This window comes from Heteronotia binoei, chromosome 17, assembly GCF_032191835.1.
Source record: "Heteronotia binoei isolate CCM8104 ecotype False Entrance Well chromosome 17, APGP_CSIRO_Hbin_v1, whole genome shotgun sequence".
In the NCBI taxonomy this organism is placed as follows: Eukaryota; Metazoa; Chordata; class Lepidosauria; order Squamata; family Gekkonidae; genus Heteronotia; species Heteronotia binoei.
The window spans coordinates 39,255,646-39,269,750 of NC_083239.1; the positions used below are offsets into that span (position 1 = coordinate 39,255,646).

General features: G+C 48.7%; 2 protein-coding genes across 2 annotated transcripts; both read left to right on the forward strand.

Annotated features, from left to right (window-relative positions):
• Positions 1-1,074: 1,074 nt before the first annotated feature.
• Positions 1,075-2,159, forward strand: LOC132585809 (probable G-protein coupled receptor 33). The gene is given in 2 exon segments (XM_060257687.1): positions 1,075-1,570; positions 1,573-2,159. Coding segments are annotated over 2 exon segments (1,083 nt in total).
• Positions 2,160-3,246: 1,087 nt separating this feature from the next.
• On the forward strand, positions 3,247-12,209 carry LOC132585810 (probable G-protein coupled receptor 33). The gene is made up of 5 exons (XM_060257688.1): positions 3,247-3,259; positions 4,413-4,657; positions 6,409-6,481; positions 9,428-9,561; positions 11,109-12,209. The coding sequence occupies exons 1-5, from the start codon at positions 3,247-3,249 to the stop codon at positions 12,207-12,209; spliced, it is 1,566 nt and encodes a 521-aa protein (XP_060113671.1).
• Positions 12,210-14,105: the final 1,896 nt, after the last annotated feature.

Here is a 14,105-nt window from a genome sequence, read left to right on the forward strand (position 1 = left end):
CAATAGGAGGTGTGCATGGCTGGGGGTGCCATTGCTGTGACTTTCACGATATACAAAGTCTTCCCCAGGCAGGGGTGGGCAACCCAGGTAGCTCAAAGGAGTTGGAGAACTTGCAAGCAAGGAAACAAGGGAAGGGTGTGCGGACATGAGGCAAAGAACGCATGCAAGCAGGGAGGGGCCAGTGGCAGAGGGCACTGCCGAAAGTCTTGGAACCTGACAGATGCCTCACGTTAGCCCACTTCTTCCTCGCTGTTTCTCATCTCCTTTCCCACCCCACTCCCTCTTCTACCAGTGAAAGGCCGCAATCACACGCACTAAGGAATGCACTTTCAATCCACTTTCCAACTGGATTTTACTTGTGGGAAGTGGCAAAATCCAGTTGGAAAGTGCATTGGAAGTGGATTGAAAGTGCATTCTTTAGTACAGGGGTGTCAAAATCATTTGTTATGAGGGCTGGATCTGATGTACATGAGACCTTGTTGGGCCAGGCCGTGTGTGTCATAAAATGTAATGCCAGGTGGCAGAGATATAAACTTTATGGGGCACAAGCAAACACAACTAAAGATTTTTTTTAAAAAAAATCTTAAAATATGCTTAAAACATCAGCTCTCGTTGGTCTTAAAGTTGCTTTCTTTGCATCTCTCCTATGGGATTCAGGGAACTGGGCATAGGAAGCTCTGGCGCTTTCTTTCCTTCCTCAGGGGACCAGGAAGGGGAGGAGCCTCAGCCAATAGAAGGAAGAGAGGCTTGGCTCTGCTATGTAATTGAGAGAGCCTGGCAATGTAAGCTCTCCTCCCTTCCTTCCCAAGGGAGGAGCCTCAACCAATAGAGAAAATAGAGGCTTTGCTCTGTAGCTCCTGTGAGATTGAGTAAGCCTGGCAAAATAAGTTGTGATGCAGAAAGAAGCAAGAGAGAGGGAGAAGGAAGCAGACAACAGTTAGTTGCTTGGGGGCCTGATTGGAACCCTCCGGGGAGCTGATTCAGCCCCTGGGACGCATGTTTGACACCCCTGCTTTAGTGTGTGTGATTACAGCCCGACTCTGTTCCATCTTTTCCATTTTCCTCCAGGGCCTAATGGATGCCGTCAACAAGACTGACCTTCCAGGGAACGTTTCAACCACAGAAGTGTATGCCAGCCCCTCCCTAGAGAGAATTACCTCTGCAAACCTGGCCACTGCCCTTTTTATCTTTGTGTCCTTACTGGTGGGGACACCTTCCAACAGCCTCTTCCTCTGGGTGCTGGGGGTGAAGATGAAGAGGACGGTGAACACCCTCTGGTTCTCCCATCTGATCTTCACCTACTTGCTGTACTGTTCCTTCCTTCCTGTCTTCTCTGTCTACATCTTGCTGGACTTCCATTGGGTCTTCGGGACGGTGGTTTGCAAACTTATCAATTTCTCCTTTTCTCTCACGATGTTCACCACCGTCTTTCTCCTCACCATCATTAGCTTGGACCGTTACCTCCTTATCTGTCACCCCGTCTGGTCCCAGCACAACCGTACGATTCCCCGGACATGGAGAGTGGTCTCAGTAGTGTGGCTGGTTTCCTTAATACTCAGCTCTCCCTACTTGGCTTTCGGGAGATCCAAGAGAGCAAGGACAGGAAGAGGTGTCTCAATAACTATGCTCTGTCCAGCGACTGGGACAGGCCTGCAACTAAAGACTTGAGGGCTCACATTCACATGGCTCTCTTTGTGGTCCGGTTCCTACTGGCTTTTTTGCTTCCCCTTCTGATCATCGCGGGCTGCCATTGCAGGATGGGCTGGGAATTGAAGAAGAAAAGGCTGGTGAGGAACAGGAAGCCTTTCTGGGTCTTGGGGGCAGCTGTGGTCTCCTTCTTCGTCTGCTGGCTCCCTTACCACCTCTACCACAGTTCACCGAATTATTGGGAATCGTTCGGCTTCACACAACAGGCATTACGGATGGTGATGGTCGTCGGGGAGTGCTTCAATTTCTGCTTCACCCCCATTCTCTATCTGTTTGTCGGGGAGAGATTCCAGCAGGTCTTCAAGACGTCTCTTCTGTCCCTGCTGAAGAGGGGCTTTATGGATATTCCCATCATCCCCATGGGCAACACCAATGAGGACGGCCACCAAACTTGTAGCATCAGCAGCTTGGAGGGGAAGCTCTCTCAAGGAAATTGCCAGTCGTCTCCTTGAAGAAGATTACCTTGATGCACTCAGAACGGATCATGTCCCTTTCTCCTGGCAAAAACTGTTTTTCTGAGCGTCTAAAAACTTCTACCTGTGAACTCAAGAGGAGCTGGGCGGCTGAATATTGAGTCTCCACTGTAAAAAGCGGGGGTGGTCAAACGGAACCTCGGGAGTCACATGGCTTTTTCACACACATTGGGTGACTCTCGAAGACCCACCACCCTGTTGGCTGACTTGGAGAAGGCATTGCTCTCTTTAAATCACTTCTTCAAGCCAAGAAAATGCATTTAAAGTTGCTTTCTTTTCCCTCCTCATGTTCCTTCCTTCCTTGCTTCCTTCTTTCCTTCCTTGCAGCTCTCAAGCATCTGATGTTCATGTCTTGCGGCTCTCAAACATCTGATGTTTATTTTATGTGGCTCTTACATTCAGCAAGTTTGGCCACCCCTGCTCTGGACTGCTGAGAGAGCCTGACACCAACAGGAAGAGAGAGACGGTCCTGCTTACCGCATGTGCTTAGTGTATGTGGCTATTACGTGAAGCAAGTTTGGCCGCCCCTGGTATAAAGTATAATCTTTGTAGGCAGTGTCTGGTGTGAAACTATTCATTTGAACTATTCATTTGGAGGAACAGTGGTAGAGCATCTGCTTGGTAAGCAGAAGGTCCCAGGTTCAATCCCTGGCATCTCCAAAAAAGGGTCCAGGCAAATAGGCATGAAAAACCTCAGCTTGAGACCCTGGAGAGCCGCTGCCAGTCTGAATAGACAATACTGACTTTGATGGACCGAGGGGCTGATTCAGTAGAAGGCAGCTTCATATGTTCATCCAGGTGGACAGCCCTGGTGGGTCTGAAGCAGAGTCCAGTGGCACCTCGAAGACCAACGAAGTTTTATTTGAGGTATGAGCTTTCGTGTGCATGCACACTTCTTCAGTCAAGTGTGCATGCACACAAGAGCTCTTATCTCAAATAAAACTTGGTTGGTTTTCGAGGTGCCACTGGACTCTAACTTCGTTCTATTCATTTGACTAAGCAGCTGGCCATCAGAGCTGAGGATGCTACATGCTGTAAAATGGGACTTTTGAAGATTATATTCGACATGTGCGGCCCAGGTTAGCTAGTCCCATCTTGTCAGATCTGTGAAGCTAAACAGGGTTAGTCCAAGAGCATTTTTGTAACAGGAACTCCTTTGCATATTAGGCCACATACCCCTGATGTAGCCAATCTTCCTAGAACTTACAGTAGGCCCTATATGAATAGCCCTGTAAGTTCTTGGAGATTGGCTACATCAGGGGTGTGTGGCCTAATATGCAAAGGGGTTCCTGCTACAAAAAAGCCCTGGCCTGGTAAGCATTTGGATGAGGGACCACTAAAGAAGCCCAGAGTTGCTAGGTAATGGCAAACCACCTCTAGTTTGTTCCTTGAAAACCTTACAAAGTTGCCATAAGTCGGTGGCAACTTGGTGGGACTTCCCACCACCATATTCTGATTATCATAACCTGGAATGTCTGGACCGTTGGTTTTCTGCTATGTTGTTTCCTTGATCCTGAAGATCAGTGGCTTTTGCAGTGGATTTGTTCTTGGGGTTTGTGGTGGACGTCGTGGGAATTCATCCAACGGTTGACAAGACCAGGGTAATAGTACAAGCCCCGGCCTCCACTTGCAGAGCGGAGCTACAAAGTTTTTTGGGGCTCCTGAACTTTTACCACTCATTCTTGCCCCATAAAGCAGTCCTGGCTGAACCCCTACACAGACTCCTAGATAAGGGTGCCCCATGGGTCTGGGGAAAAAAGCAGGCTGCGGCCTTCCAGGTGATCAAGGACATCTTGGTTTCAAATGAAATATTCCACCATTTTGATGAGTCCCTCCCCGTGATTTTAGCATGCGATACTTCCCCTTACGGAGTGGTCCTGGCTGAACCCCTACACAGACTCCTAGATAAGGGTGCCCCATGGGTCTGGGGAAAAAAGCAGGCTGCGGCCTTCCAGGCGATCAAGGACATCTTGGTTTCAAATGAGATATTCCACCATTTTGACGAGTCCCTCCCCGTGATTTTAGCAAGCGATACTTCCCCTTACGGAGTGGGCACCGTCCTGGGCCACCAACTCCCGGACGGGAGAGAGGTCCCCGTGGACTATTACTCTCTCACTTTGACCCAGGCTGAGTGCAACTACGCCCAAATAGATAAGGAGGCATTGGCAATCGTGACAGGCATATACAAATTCAATGACTACCTGTATGGTAGGCGCTTCACGGTTGCCACAGACCACAAGCCATTGCTCAGCCTACTCGACCCAGACCGCCAGACACGGCAGATCCCATCGCAGCGGGTCCTGCGGTGGAATGAGTTCCTCAACTCATACACCTACAAGCTCATCTACCACCCCGGCAAGGCAATGGGCCACGCAGACACCCTCAGCCACCTTCCACTGCCGCAGAAGGATCCAGCCCCAGCCCACCACGTGATGCTCCTGGAGTCTCTGCTGGAGCGGTCCCTCCACGCAGCAGAGGTAGCCAGGTACACGGGCAGAGACCGCATCCTTGCACACGTTTCAGGCTGGGTGGGGAGGGGTTGGCCCACGGGATACTGCGTATGAAAGCTCTGATGCAGAGCTATGTATAGTGGCCAGGAATGGATGAAGAGATTGAGGGGTGGGTTAGGACGTGCCTGCCCTGCCAAGAGTCCCGGCCGAATCCGCCCGGTGCTCCCGTTCACTGATGGGAATCCAATCAGGTGCTGTGGTCCTGGCTACATTTAGACTTCGCGGGGCCATACCAGGAGCAAATATTCTTTATCTTGGTTGATGCTTACACGAAGCGGCTGGAGGTAATCCCAGTCGCTTCCACCCCCACCGCAGCTGCAGTCAGAGTCTTATGGAGGGTTTTTTGCACACATAGAATTCCTGACACCATAGTCACGGACAACGTCACCGTGTTTACCTCCTGGGAGTTCCAGGAATTCCTGAATAGGTACCTCATCCGCCACATACGGTCCGTTCCCTTTCACCCGGCCACTAACGGCCAAGCGGAGCACATGGTTCGCACAATCAAGGAGGCCCTGGGTTGCATAGTCTAAGGGGGTTGGGACGACAGACTGTCCACCTTCCTGTTTGGGAACAGGATCAACCCCAATCCGTCCACGGGCTTAAGCCCTGCCGAGTTACTCATGGGCAGGTGGTTAACCATCCGGTTAGATAGGTTACACCCCGACCGGGCCCTGGACATCCGCAGCTCCCCCGAGACCAGGGAGGCCACGAGGGGGTTCTTTCCGGGGGATCTGGTCTATGCCAAGAACTTTGTGAGCGGGCCGGAGTGGATACCAGCTCAGGTGCTGTGGCTCACCGGGTCCCGCTCTTACGAGGTCTCGGCAAAAGGGGGGCAGCTCCTCCGCAGAAACATAGACCAACTCCACTGCCGCGCCCTGCCGGAGGAGCCAGAAGGCCAGGGGGAGTGGGGAACGGGGAGAGCACAGGGCCATCACAGGGAGCAACCCTGCCGAGCTCTCTGGGGTCACTGGCGGAGAAGACTTACAGGGCAGGGGAGATACCTCCGCAGGATCGAGACAACACTCTGCCTATCGCGGCCTAAAGCGAGAAATCAGCGGTTACAGAACCGCAGGCAGCAGCCCCAGCTCCCCAGCTAGAACCTCAACGGTTGCTCAGAGAGTGGCGGCTGCCTGCTCATTTGAAAGACTATGTATCTTGAACTAGGGGCGGAGGAATGTTGTGTCTGGTGTTTGTTCTGGAAAGTACAGCACAGCGCACCTGTGGGAGGTACCTGGAAGGGACGAACGCAGCCCGCCTATGACGATCAGTGGCAGGAAGTTAACTGGTCAGAATTGGACTTGACCAGGAAGAAGATTGTTCCGGGAAATGTATATAATAGGGGACCTGGCCCTGCCATGTTGTCTTTGTGATGTACTAGCTAATAAAGCATGTTGCCATTTGAACGTCTCCGACTTCAGTACATTACACTATGGAAAGATTTCCTGGAGGAACTTCCCCACGAGTCTATCTTTGAATAGATTGGCTGCTACTGCCAAAAAAGGATGCTCCTGACATGCAAACAGTTCTTGTGCGTTGTTGTCTCCTTCACTTGGAAAGATGGGACTGTAGTGGGGGGGAGAGAGCTCTGAATTTCTGGCTCTCAAGCGCTAGGACAAGGAGAAAACAGTACAGCATCTGCCCGCTTCAACACGCAAACGTTTGCAGAAATTATTTCCTGCCCTTTCTCCTTATCTTTCTTGTTCCTGTACTGACAGCATCGATATCTTTGCAGAGCCCCACCAGATCTCATGCAACAGCCGCAGCAAGAGTTTATCATTTTGCTTCAAGGTAAGTCCATCCAGGCTATGTGGATGAAGGGGTGGGGCTGTCCACTTTTTTCTCCTTACAGACAGTCCCTATTTTGGGCAGGCGCTCACAGGAGTGGAGCCCTGGAATTGCTAAATTTTATTGTGCTCTTTCTTTCGTAACCCCCCCTCCCCAAAATACTTGCTTCTGGGCTCCATTGTTCAAACCCCCTGTGAGAACGTTGCTGAACTCTAAGATCTGGCAAACTTTCTAATACTCCCCCCCACACCACCACCAAAAGGGAGAAATAACCAAAACATATAAAGCAGATAGATGGAAACCTTCATCATGCTGCTGTGACCAGATAGGAGAAAGTCATTTAAAAAGTATGATGGGAATAAGGTTTTATGATGACAGTTATAATTCAAGAAGCATTTTAAGGTAGATGCTGAGCTGATACAATTTAGTCCACCTTTCGGTGATGTTGTGTGGGGGGGTGCATCATATGCAAATATGTTATGTAAATGAGCTCTGGCACCTCTTTTCCTACAAAAGGACACCTGCTTACCAGCGTCCAGCCTCCTGAGTCCCTGCTCCCAACTGCCAAAGACACAGAAACTCAAAGTGTGGCTCTCTACAAGGAGGAGAGAAGGGAAGGGAAGGGTCAAGAAATATAACAAGAAGGCACAGTTAAAGAAAGGGCTCAAAACGCATGCCTGAATGGCCCGGGCTAGTCCAATGTTGTGTGATCTAGGAAGCTAAGCAGGGTCAACCGTGGGAAGTGCTCAGATGGGAGACCACCAAAGAAGTCCAGGGTCACCGTGCAGAGGAAGGCAATGGCAAACCACCACTGTCCGCCTCTTCCCTTGAAAACCCTACAGGGCCACTGTAAGTTAGCTGCAACTTCGGGACTTTCCACCACCAAAGTTCAACCATGGCCAAATTATTATGAAAGTTAGCTGGGCTGCTCCACTCCTGTGCCTATTTATAGTAACTTAACCAGCAGAAATCAGCAGGGGCGGGTTTTTCCAGCAGTGGGATCAACGTTCTCATCAGGTATCTGCAAACCAAACTGTTATAAAACGTGCAGGATTGGAACCAGGTTAAAAAGCGGGCTGCCTGAGAAAAGACTTCCAAAGCGAAGCACTTGGACTCGAGTCATGTCCTTGTAGGCTTGCCAATCCCCAGGTCCCAGCGGGGGTTCTTCCACTTTCCCAAGCTCCTTCCCACCCCCAGTCAGCTGGCTGGTGGGGGGAAGCCCTGTCCCCAGAGGACCTTGTGCCTTTCCACCTCTGGAGGCTTCAGTCTCTGACTGAAAGGCTTCCTCTTGGGATGGGGTGTCTGTGTTTCTTGGAAGAAGTTGGCAGCAACTCGTGAGTAGAGAGGCCAATCCCTTGCTTCAGAGTCACCAGAAATGGGGAGGAGGGAAACGTCTGCTGAGCGTTTTGGAGCGATTTGGAGATCAATTCTCATAGGGTATAATGGGGAATTGATCTGGAGGTTTCGGGGGCTCCGGGGGAGCTGTTTTTTGAGGTAGAGGCACCAAATATTCAGTATAGTATCTAGTGCTTCTCCCCAAAGTGCCCCCCAAGTTTCAAAACGATTGGACCAAGGGGTCCAATTCTATGAGCCCCAAAAGAAAGTGCCCCTATCCTTCATTATTTCCTATGGAAGGGAGACATTTAAAAAGGTGTGCTGTCCCTTTAAATGTGATGGCCAGAACTCCCTCGGAGTTCAATTATGCTTGTCACACCCTTGCTCCTGGCTCCACCCCCAAAGTCCCCAGATATTTCTTGAACTGGACTTGGCAACCCTATGTCCTTGCCATGGGTTTCCCTCACTAGTTTTTCATTTTATTTGATTTAGCTGTTTTGTAGCCCACCCTCTTCACTCAGAGCAAGGGCAGCAGGTTAAGCAAGTCCCGAAAGAGGAGAAAAACGCAATCATACAGGCCAGCTGGGACGTTGAATGAAGATTGTTATCTATTATTTAGTTATTAAGTTTGCTTTAAAAAGAGAAAAACATCTTTCCCCTATACAACAGGGCTCAGGGCAGTATATAAAACAACAGGGCATCAGTATAAAATATCTACACAGGGCTTTTTTTTTTTTGTAGCAGGAACTCTTTTGCATATTAGTCCATACACCCCTGATGTAGCCAATCCTCCTACAGCAGGCCCTGTATGGAGAGCCCTGTAAGCTCTCGGAGCAGGGGTGTCGAACTCATTTGTTATGAGGGCTGGATCTGAAGTAAAAGAGACCTTGCTGGGCCAGGCCATGTCTGGTTGGGCCGGGCCGTGTCCAGCCGGGCCATGTGTGTACCTATTTAAGATCAGGTAGCAGAGATATAAATTTGATAAAGAACACAGACAAAAACATATATATATGTTATATATATACACATTTTAAAAACATGCTTAAGACTTAAAGGTGTTTTCTTTGTATTTCTCCCATGGGATCCAGGGAGCTGAGCAAAGGAAGCTCTGGCTTTTTCCTTCCTTCCCCAGAGGACTGGAGAGAGGAGCCTCAGCCAATAGAAGGAAGAAAGGCTTGGCTCAGTAGCTCTGCTGTGCAACTGAGAGAGCCTGGGAAAGCAAGCTGTTCCTCCCCCCTTCTTCCCCAAGGGAGGAGCCTCAGCTAATGGAGAAAACAGAGGTTTTGCTCTGTAGCTCCTGTGCAATTGAGCAAGCCTGGCAAAGCAAGCTGTGATGCAGAAGGAAGCAAGAGAGAGGGAGAAGAAAGCAGATGGCAGCCAGTTGCTCGGGGGCCTATAGGAGCCCTCCAGGGACCTGATTCAGCTCCTGAACTGCATGTTTGATACCCCTGTCTTGGAGGATTGGCTGCATATTGTGTGGCCTAATATGCAAAGGAGTTCCTGCTACAAAAAGAGCCCTGCATCTACACAATATCCTATTTAAACTCCATATGGCAAATACAGCAGTAGTAACCTATAATCAATGAGATGGCCAAAAAATATGCCGCTGCGTAGTGGTGGTGGTGGTGGTGGTGGAGAGGCAGCGGAAACAGGAGCGCCAGCCAGGAGTACAGTGGGCTAGGAGTACAATGATAGATGACAAAATCAACGCAAGAGGACTAGGAATACAGCAGGCTGGCATTGTGCGAGTAACGCAGAATGTGGGGTTACAAAGGTTCAAGGCAATATGGTCCCCCTTCTGATTTGAAGCTGCCCTTCTGGACTGTTTGACTGAAGCCCCTCAATACTTAGCAGTTCTCTTACCTGGCGGAGCTTTATTCGCTTCCCCCCCCATCCCTCCCCCAATGCCTGTCATCCTGCCATGGACTCTGTGGGTTGCTGCCTAACACTGCCACCACTCTGGATTTATGGTCCCTCGGGAAGGCCCAGAGTGCCCTCCCAAGCCCAAGCAAAAATGCTCCTTTAAGCCGAGAAAAAACCCAGGTGCGATGACCAGGCAGAGAACACTAAAAAGATAAAGGTTTATTAATCCAGGGATGGGTATTTAAACAAGGCAAGGTGCTTAATAGATATAACAGCGTATAAGGAAAATAAAAACAAACCCTAATGTGGCTACCTGTACTTCCCCTAGCCTGTTAGTCATCAGGGCCCACAGCCCTTTTCCTACGGCTGCTAAGCCCCTGCCTGGGAAATTTAAACTCCATACTGCAAATACAGCAGTAGTAACCTATAATCAATGAGATGGCCAAGAAATATGCCACTGCATAGTGGTGGTGGTGGTGGAGAGGCCACATTCCCAACCCGCTGGGCCACATTGGGCTGGTGGGGAAAACCTCCCTCGACATTGTCACGCCGATGACGTCACCCGGAAGTGACATCATCACGCCAGCGACATCACTCGTGGCCTCTCTAGGTGTTTCAGGGGAAACTCTATGGTTTCCCCGGATGCTCCAGCCATTTGGGAGGGAAAACTCTATGGTACAAATGAGACCAGGTGTCATTTCATAGAAAAAGAGGTGCCAGAGCTCATTAGCACAACTCATGCCACACACCCCTGACATCACCGGAAGGTGTACTAAATTATATCAGCTCAGCATCTATCTGAAAATGCTTCTTGAATTATAATTGTCATCATAAAACCTGACTCCCATCATACTTTTGAAATGACTTTCTCCTACATGGCCCAGTGGCATGAGGAAGATTTTCATCTGTCTGCTTTATCTGTTTGGGTTATTTTCCCTTTTTTTGGGGGGTGGGGGGGGAGAAAGTATTAGAAAGTTTGTCAAATTTTAGAGCTCAGCAAAATTCTCACAGGGGGTTTGAACGATGGACCCCAGAAGTAAGTATTTGTGGGGGGGGGGAGGGTAAGAAAGAAAGAGCACAAGGAAATCCAGAGGTTCCAGAGCTCTGCTCCTGTGAGCTCCTGCCCAAAATGAGGCCTGAATGAGACACACATCAACAGCTTAGTCAAAACAAAACAAGAGCAGCTTCTCCATTCCTTTTCATAGCCCGATCTGCTTAGCAGGTTTCCTCAGAAATAAGCCACATGGTGCTAAACTGCCCCCTGCCTGCCCCCCTCAAGAAAAAAAAATCCTGGCTACAGCCTCGAACCTGCAGTTGTTTGGTCTCTGTTGTCTGACAAACAGTTGTAATTCTTGATGAACTCCAGGTCTCACCTGGAGTTTGGCAGCCCTAATTCTGCCACTGACTCGGTCTCTTGTCTGTCTTCCTCCAGGGCCTCATGGATACAGGGAGTGTAACAATCTTTTTGCGGAATATTTCAAGCACAGGTGTGCCTGCCAGCCCCTCCCCGGAGAGAATGTCTTTTCTGAACCTAACACTTGGCATTTTCATCTTGGTGTCCTTACTGGTGGGGACCATTTTCAATGGCCTCTTCCTCTGGGTGCTGGGGATGAAGATGAAGAGGACGGTGAACACTCTCTGGTTCTCCCATCTGATTTTTACCTACTTATTTTTCTGCACCTTTCTGCCTTTCTTTGCTGTCTACAGCTTCTTTGGATTCCGCTGGGTCTTCGGCACGTTGATGTGCAAAGTTATCATTTTCCTGTTTTCTCTGACAATGTTTACCACTGTCTTTCTCCTCACCATCATCAGCCTGGACCGTTACCTGCTCATCTGTCACCCTGTGTGGTCCCAGCACAACCGCACAGTTCCCCAGGCCCGGAAATTCATTGTGGGAGTATGGCTCTCTTCCTTTGTCCTCAGCGTTCCCTACATGGCTTTCCAGGAGACACAAGCAACGGATTCTGGCGGGATGAAATGCACCAGCAATTTCGTTTTCTCCAGGGACAGGGATGGGCCTGAAATGCAGACCTTGAGGAACCGTATTCACTTAGCGCTCTTTGTGGTCCGGTTTCTTCTGGCCTTCCTACTTCCCTTCCTGATCATCACAAGCTGCCATTGTAGGATGGGTTGGGAGATGAAGAAGAAAAGGCTGGTGAGGAACAGAAAGCCATTCCGGGTCTTGGTGGCAGCCGTGGCCTCCTTCTTCATCTGCTGGCTTCCTTACCATCTCTATCACAGTTCGACAACGCACTGGGAATCGTTTAGAACGATGCGGCAGGTCTTGCGGGTTACGATGCTTGTCGGAGAGTGTTTCAATTTCTGTTTCACCCCCATTCTCTATCTGTTCGTTGGGGAGAAATTCCAGCAGGTCTTCAAGACGTCACTTCTTGCTCTGCTGAAGAGAGGCTTTATGGATATTCCCATCATCCCCATGGACAATGTCAATGCCAACGAGGTGGGTCACCAAACCTGTAGCACCGGCAGCTTGGAGCTGAAAATCGGTTGTGGAAACAATCCACCATCTCCCTGAACAAGTTCCCTTAAGTCTGCATAGATAAAATGGTGCCCTCTTCCCCTTGTGTAACTAAGTACATAAAAGGTTTTCCCCATGATGCTCAGAAGCAGCTGTATGAGTAAGTCTTCATCATTATATTGCTTGGCGCTTTTTTTGTAGAAAAAGCCCAGCGGGAACTCATCTGCATATCAGGGCACACCCCCTGATATCACTATTGTTTCACACAGGGCTTTTTTGTATGAAAAGCCGAGCAGGAGCTCATCTGCATATCAGGCCACACCCCCTGACACCAAGCCAGTTGGAACTGCATTTCTGTGCGATCCTGCTAAAAAAAAACCCCTATATGAAATGTAATCTCCAAGAGGAAAAGTCCAGTTTGAATGTTCACCAATCAGCCATTGGAAGCGTAAATATCGTATGTTCTGTTGGACAGGTAGACTGTTTTTTAATTACATCACAAGGCTTAGCACATTGTACTTGACATTTTTGGACCATTTGTTATCCTACCACAGTGGGTTTTTTGAACCTGGAGATATGCAACTTTTTAAATTGAACATCTGCTTGTCAGCGTTTTGATATCATTTGAGCATTCGCTTTGCATATATACAGGGCTTTAGTTGGAGAAGAAGCCTAGCAGGAACTCATTTGCATATTGGGCCACACCCCCTGGTGCAAAATCAGCCGGAACTGCATTCCTGTGCTTTCCTGCTCAAAAAAAGAGCCCTGCATATACTGTATATGAAGCTTTGATATCCTGTTGCCATTATTACATGGCTTGATGAATCAATTTCAGCGGTTTGATTTGAAGGGCCAGCTTTGTGCCCGTGTCCGGCTGTTGGTTTGTCCTTGTTGTATGTGGCTCATTTCAGTGTTGTTCTACCTATATCTTGGGATACATAAATGCTGAAAATAGATAACTCCAAAGGAATGTTTCGTTTTTTTAGATTTTTATGACTTACCACCAGGGCTTTTTTTGTAACAGGAACTCCTTTGCATATTAGGCCATACACCCTTGAGGTAGCCAATCCTCCAAGAGCTTACAGGGCTCTTCTTACAGGGTCTACTGTAAGTTCTCGGAGGATTGGCTTCATCAGGGGGTGTGGACTAATATGCAAAGGAATTACAAAAAAAGCCCTGCTTACTACCAATATTCCCTCTAAGCTGTGGAGTTTTGTGAGCAAGAATTCTGTTTTGTGAGCTACTGCCATTAAAGGTGTGAGCTATTACAAAAATTAGTTTGCTCTGGGGCCATCCTTCCTGAGCTAAGACAAAAATGCCAGAGGCTAAAAAACTGTGAGCTAGCTCACACTAACTCAGCTTAGAGGGAACACTGCTTATCACCAGCACCATACATTCTGCACTTGTCTATGCACACACATGTATGAACATGACAATCACGAGTTTGCACAGTCATGCGTTAATGGCCACACTCGACCATACCCTGAGACTGACCTTAGGTCTCTAATGATAATATAATGGTGATGGTTAGCATTTGTGTGTGTCTCCCGTAAACCTGTCCTAAATAGTGTCAAATCTTAAAATAAGTAAGTAGAAAGGTAATTTGGTTCAGATTTCCATCACTTTGGGTAGCGCCTTTCCTAATCTGTAATTCATGTTGTATCTGACCTTCGGTCACTGTTGATTTAAATAACTTCCAAGCATCCTAAAGAGAGCTGACCTTTATTTTACCTTCACCTTCCTCTATCTCAATCTCATTTTACAGAAGTTTGAAAGACGCTGAGCTGAATACAGCAGATCCATTAAGCTAGTCATGTCTCTCCTTGTGTCTGATGGAGGGAACTTTGACTCTCAAAAACGTACACCCTTAATGTGCTACTGCATTCAAATCTAACTAGTTATGATCATCTGTGACAGAGGCGATGGTGCCTCCGCTTTCAAAACAGATCTTTA